Genomic DNA, 6000 nt, shown 5'->3' with positions numbered 1-6000 from the left:
TGTATGATCTCTAGTGGTCACACTTTTGCATGGAATAAGACAGATGTTGAAAAAATGGCCAACCATTCATAAAGTGATTTCTCTCCATTCACTTTTGAAAGGACAAATTTGATTTTTCTTATCGGATGTGGTATGTAGCCGTTAAAGCGATTTTGGAATTATCTCAGATATTTACTGGGTAAGCCCACAGTGTTGAAAAAAAATCCTTAGTTGTATTCAGGTTGGTTGAATGTCCTCCATTTTACTTTATCCTAAAAGTATGAAAGGACGTTTGTAATGATTAAAATAAATATTACTTTGAACGCGCAATGCTTCTTTTTATCTTTATCCAAAAGCACGGTTCCATCCCACAGGAACATGTCCACTGTCACGGTACACACACTACATGTTAAATGATTAGGTCATGTCAAGGCTTCTGGGTACAATGGATGACATAATGTACGTTATAAAAACGAAGGCCTCATCCACATACATTTTAAAAAATCAAAGGCAATAATTCGAAGGTGTCACCATCCCCGGGTGCACAGTCCCCACCTTGTTAAAAAAGATATAAATCAGAGTTAGGGAATATAAGTTAGCCTAACCACACATTTGTTCATATAATGTTATAATGTCGTCATTCTCGACTCGTACGCTCTACCCCATCCCGGCCCCAGTAGCGCCCACTCCCATTACGCGGATGGTGACCCTTACCAAAGAGGGTTGTAGTACTGGTACTACCGCTGCAGTACTATAAATAATGCCGTTTTACAAGGGGCCTGAACCCGCTTACCGGACACAGGCTTTTCTGCTACACGTCTCAGTGGTCACACGTTTGATGCTTTTTCTCAAATTCTATCGTTCCATTGCCGTGCCAGGTGACACGAGTCGGTTGAAATTATAATGAGTCTACAGTTTTGTTTAGTTCAGTTATTTGTAGTCACAGGCCAGGCCCTGTCCGAATATCAAAAACCGCATTGAAACGAGATTCTGCTTTAGCATTACCCGAGACTGTAATCAGTACGAGGGGAAACAGCAGTCTCGTATGATATGATACAACGATAAAATAACTTTGCTGGGTCAGACTCTTGAGTGAGGGTTTGCTTTTTGAATTTTTCATTAAATTTCATAAAGTCGAACATTTAAAACATGTTCGTAGGATAAAGCTAGAGAAATGAATTTAAAACCAGGCTTAAAAGTTGAGAATTCATAACAAAATCAAAACAGAAGTTGAGAATTCATAACAAAATTAAAACAATGAATGGTCTGCATCCTCTGTCTGCCTTTACTCACATCTGCTCTTCAGAAACCATGAATAACACCACTTCCCCCTTTTAAGAGTCTTCTATGTTTATTCATGAAAATTTTGGTAAGCAAAATATCTGAATTTCATGAGACAATGTCCAAGATGTCATTCACAGAACATTTTTATTACCCATAATATGGAAGCCTTCTATTTTTCTCTGTAACCAAAAATGAACTTTGGCTTGCTATATAACAAAATGACAGCATCTTTTCACTTAATTGAATGCTTATTTAGTCTAAAGCAAGCAATACATAACATATAACTGGCTTCTGATCTGCTTCTGCCAAAAAGCCTTTCATACATACTCTGATTATTGAATTTCATATATGGATCCTGTGATGCAACAGAGACATGTTCAAGACACTAAGAACATCAAGCCTTGAGCCTGCTTTACTGGTCAAACATAGATTTTTCGACTTTTTTTTCCTTTTTTTATCTTCTTATTCATCACAATCTCGGAGCCAACAGGCCCTACTTTCGCAAAAAATTACAGTCACTTCTTCATCGCTAATCTTTCTTCTCACCAAAACAGTAGGACTCGTAGCTCGTTAGTCTAATAGCTCAAATATGTATAGATGGCTTTACCTTTACCTCAAGATACCTATTCCATTTAACCAATCTAGAAATATTATGTATTGTTTTGTTGAGTCAGACTATAGACCGAAGAGGACACCATATGCTAATTACATCCTTAAAAGGAACATATATATTGTAACTATATTTTTTTTGTACCAAAACCACAGGCCGAGTGGGGGGTGGATTATCAGATGATTAATGAAAATTAGTTGTGCCGGAACTTCAGGCTGGAACGAAATATGCTTCTAGGACTTGGAACTCAGGCCAGCTTCTCTTAACATGGATGCCAATCCTGTAGCAATTTTTTTACCCCCTCTCTGTAATGCTTTTGGCTTGACAGCCGGGGGTTGCCATTCAGATACCACAACAGTTATTTGATCGTCCGGGGGGGGAATTGGATGGTTATCTTTAACATCCTTGTCTCTTCTATTGATTTCTTTCATTTGATGACGGGGAATTCCATTACTGCGAAACTGTAGCTCGAACTCACTGGTAAACCTCGAACCCCATCCTGAGCCTTTGACAGCAATGGATGTTACTTCTTTATTTATATCAGTTTTTTCAGAAGAAGAATGAGGGGCTTCATTAGTATTGAAAGAAGCATGAGGGGCTTCATTAGTAGTTCTTCTGTATGGAGACAGCCATTTTGCTCTCATGTACTCGAACCTTCTCCAAGGAGGAATGTGTAACCCTTCTTTCTTTAAGGATTGCTTGGCAGCATCACAGACAATGCCAACAATTTGCTGCAGCCGATCTTCTTTCCCCACAAAAATAACTGGAAGCATATTCAACACAGCACCATAATGGCCTGTGGATCGGGCGATCTGGAACTGTGATCGGAAATCAATATCAACTATCAGTCTCTCAGATTTCCCCATCGATCCTTCAACAATAACGTCAATGTATTCGTATTCTCCTGCAAAAATTATGGGAGTTAACAATATTAGGGGCAAGTAGGAAAATAACCATATCACTATTCAGCCATTCCTCAGATGCTCTAATTTCGATTGTGAATTGAGATGTTCTACCACGGAAATAAAATATTACAAAAAACTGGCATTTCTTAATCCAGTCCTTTAAAAAATTCGGAAATCTTACAATAAACTGATGCTTCTTAATCCAATTCTTTTACAAAATAAAGACTAAATTGGACTCCAAGCTCTGACCCTAGGAAAAGAAACCCATAGACCAGATGGGTTTCAAATAAAAGAGATCATATATAGACCAGATGACTGTAATTCAGAAAGGATTTTCAAAGAAAAACATAAAACATGATCATGGAATTTTGGGGATATCTGGGCAAATGTGCTCGGCTCTGTGCTAATAATATGATTATTTGAGGGTAAAATATTCTGATATATATCCGATGCTTTGTTGGAATCTTAAACATCAGAGTCTTTGGACAGTGGCTAACAATAAAATATGATACGGCTATTTAGTCTTACCTGAAGGATATCCGTTGGCATGATCCCATCTTGATTTGCATACTGCAGCGTTGTATCCAGAAGACCTAAGTCGATTCATTACAGCTCGTCTAAGGCAGCCATTTGTGCAGTCCTCCTTGTCCTTGCAAACAGTATTTCCTTCATGACTCACTGCTTCTACAAGCTTGGAAACATCCGCCAAAAGGTTCCTCTCCCATATACTAGCACAGGGTACAATACTCTGCGAACACGGAAAAATATATCAGAACAAAAGAAACCTAATGAAACAGAAACCATTTCCCTAATTTAGCCCTGAAAAATTTGGTAGACGCCAGCCATGATCATCAGCTGTACATTTCATCAATTTTCCTCTGATTTTCATTGATGGGCGGTGGATTGCTTTGACTATGATCTCTAAGCGTTGCAAAATGAAAGCAATTGAAAAGCTATAAATGCAGAACCCATTCCCTCCAAACCCCCCTCCAAAAAAAATAAAATAAAAAATATACCTTAAGAATATCACAGACTTCGCCTGGTGCAAAAGCAGATTTAGGATCGTCTCCACTGTCTCCATTTCCATCTCCACTGTAAAGTCCATTGAACCAATTACAGCGAGCACGGCCACAGTCTGAGTTTTTACCCCCATTTTCCATGAAGTCGTAGACCATTTCCGTCAGACAGAGAGAGCTCGGCTCGTGATAGCTACCACTGCCGCCAAAATAATTGCTTGCTATTCTAGGGACATTCAAATTATTGTCATTAGTGTTGTTGTTGTTATCATGCAGCCCTGATGATTCTCCAGGAGGACGAGGATCGGGAAATACGCGTGAAAGGGCTTGGGAAGGGGGGTTTTCAACACAGGAATTCCTCAAAACTCCTTGAAATTGCCGTTCAAAAATCCTCTTGAGCTTTGATTTGACCATCACAGGTTTACTCGATGCATCGTTCATCCTGGCCGAAGCTTTGGTGTTCAACAGATTAATCTTCATAAGAGCTGGCATTATCCGACTCAGAGTACAGGTTTTTCTTCTCTCTAACACTCGTTTGATATTTTTAGTGCCGTTGTCTATCCCTCGAACAGACGGAGGAGCCTAAAAACCGTCAAAAGCTTCAAACCCGGATTTTATCCAAAGCTTTTGAGCATTTTAGAGGCTTCAAATCCGGATTGTCTTCTCGAACTTTTAACATTTAAAGGCTTCAAAGCCGGTGCTTCCTCCAAAGTTTTGTAGTTGAGGGAGATTCAATATCGGATTTTCTTTCTACTTGCAAAATAAAAAAAAATTAAAGCGGAGCTGAGAAAATGAAAATTGTGAAAAAGGACTCAACAATTGCAAAGGCTACGGCTGCAAAACCGGGGGTTTCTTCTGCTATAAACTCGAAAAATGCTTTAATCCCGGCATTTATCTCAACAATTTCAGCTTCGCACTTTTAAAGGATGTACCGTATCCAAAATTTGAAAGAATTTACTCTGGGAAATTATGTCGTACAAAGAACATCTATCCGAAATTAACAGATATTCCATCCGCGACTCAACAATTAGAGAAAATTACAAAATTAAGAATACAGACCGCTGGTGATTTTCGCCATGAAATATTCTCAAGGGCACAATTTTCTCTAAGTTTTTAGCTATAATCCTCAGAGGAATGTGCTTCCACCGTCTACAAACAGCTCATTTTTTCCCAAAATGATGACTAATAATGCCTGTTTTGCAGAGTTTTCCCCAATTTGCCCCTAAAACTAGTCTGCTGAAATTTGCAGAGATACTTGTGCTGAATGTGCAGTTTTCGTTCAGGTCTTTGCAAATTTTAGTACAGGACGCGCAGATTTTCACAGGCTGTTCAAACTCTCACGCAAATGGCTGCAAAACACGCAAGATTCTTACAGGCCACTCGAAATTGCACGGAAATCAGTACCAGACAAACAGATTTTTTGCAGTACATACCGAAATTTTTACCGGAACCAAGCCATTGCCGATTCCTTCCTTCATCTCACCGACGACAACTCACATCGCTTCTTGATCCTTCCTCTTTATCTCTGCACTCTGAGTCTCAAATGCTGCGACCCTGGGCCGACTTTAAAAGAGAGTTTACAGACACATGAAGCAAATGAATAAATGCCATGGGGACATTTTTGGACCATTGCAACCCAGGTTACAAAAACACAATTACCAGGGGTGTGAAAACGAGTGATAACGCGTACATTTTAACCTGGGGTTAAAAGAGCAGTACCTTTCCTCGAACTTCACCTTTATTTTTACTCGCCGCCGACAACACTTCCCGGCATTCCACGTGCAAAATCCTACGTGTCGCCGGAGGCTTCTGTTTTTATCTCCTCCGAACCCGATGGAGTTTCTGTTCTCTTTGACGTGGTGCGGACGACACCGGCGCGCTTCCCCGCAAGTTAAACAGACACCGGCTATTGCACTACGTGTCATCGGTTTTCATACGTGGCAATGGTTGGTTTATTGGGACGGGTATGGTTCGCGGAATATTCTCAGAAGGGCCGGGGAAACGGGAACTTTCACGGGACCTTCAGGCTGTGGCGCGCGGATGCAGATCCGCCTCACGTGGAACGCAGGTAAACCACCGGTGGGCGGGCACCGCACGGATTTTTGTCGACGGTCCCCTCCGTCGTGTTGTTGACGGCATTCATTCATGCCATGCCATGCCATGCCATGTTATGCTATGGTATGTTATGTATGTATGTATCTTTTTT

At 40.4% G+C, this 6000-nt stretch overlaps 1 protein-coding gene across 1 annotated transcript; it reads right to left on the bottom strand.

The window, feature by feature from the left end:
• Positions 1-1689: 1689 nt before the first annotated feature.
• LOC149211110 (uncharacterized) lies at positions 1690-5433 on the bottom strand. Its single transcript, XM_089396911.1, has 4 exons — positions 5228-5433; positions 3795-5143; positions 3307-3526; positions 1690-2777 (listed from the first exon to the last, which is right to left on the bottom strand). Exons 2-4 carry the CDS (start codon positions 4284-4286, stop codon positions 2107-2109), a joined length of 1383 nt encoding a protein of 460 aa, XP_089253037.1. The 5' UTR covers positions 4287-5143; positions 5228-5433; the 3' UTR covers positions 1690-2106.
• Between the last annotated feature and the right edge of the window lie 567 nt (positions 5434-6000).

Source organism: Pinus tabuliformis, chromosome 1_2, assembly GCF_031772625.1.
Source record: "Pinus tabuliformis cultivar Carrire ecotype Pingquan chromosome 1_2, CPIR1, whole genome shotgun sequence".
In the NCBI taxonomy this organism is placed as follows: Eukaryota; Viridiplantae; Streptophyta; class Pinopsida; order Pinales; family Pinaceae; genus Pinus; species Pinus tabuliformis.
This window is presented reverse-complemented; position numbering and strand designations above follow the sequence as displayed.

Coding starts and splice junctions, on each gene's coding strand:
- LOC149211110 (XM_089396911.1), bottom strand. CDS start 4,286: ATGCCAGCTCTTATGAAGATTAATCTGTTGAACACCAAAGCTTCGGCC. Junction 3,527..3,794: donor AAGTCTGTGATATTCTTAAG/GTATATTTTTTA, acceptor CCGTGTTCGCAG/AGTATTGTACCCTGTGCTAG. Junction 2,778..3,306: donor TGCCAACGGATATCCTTCAG/GTAAGACTAAAT, acceptor TAATTTTTGCAG/GAGAATACGAATACATTGAC.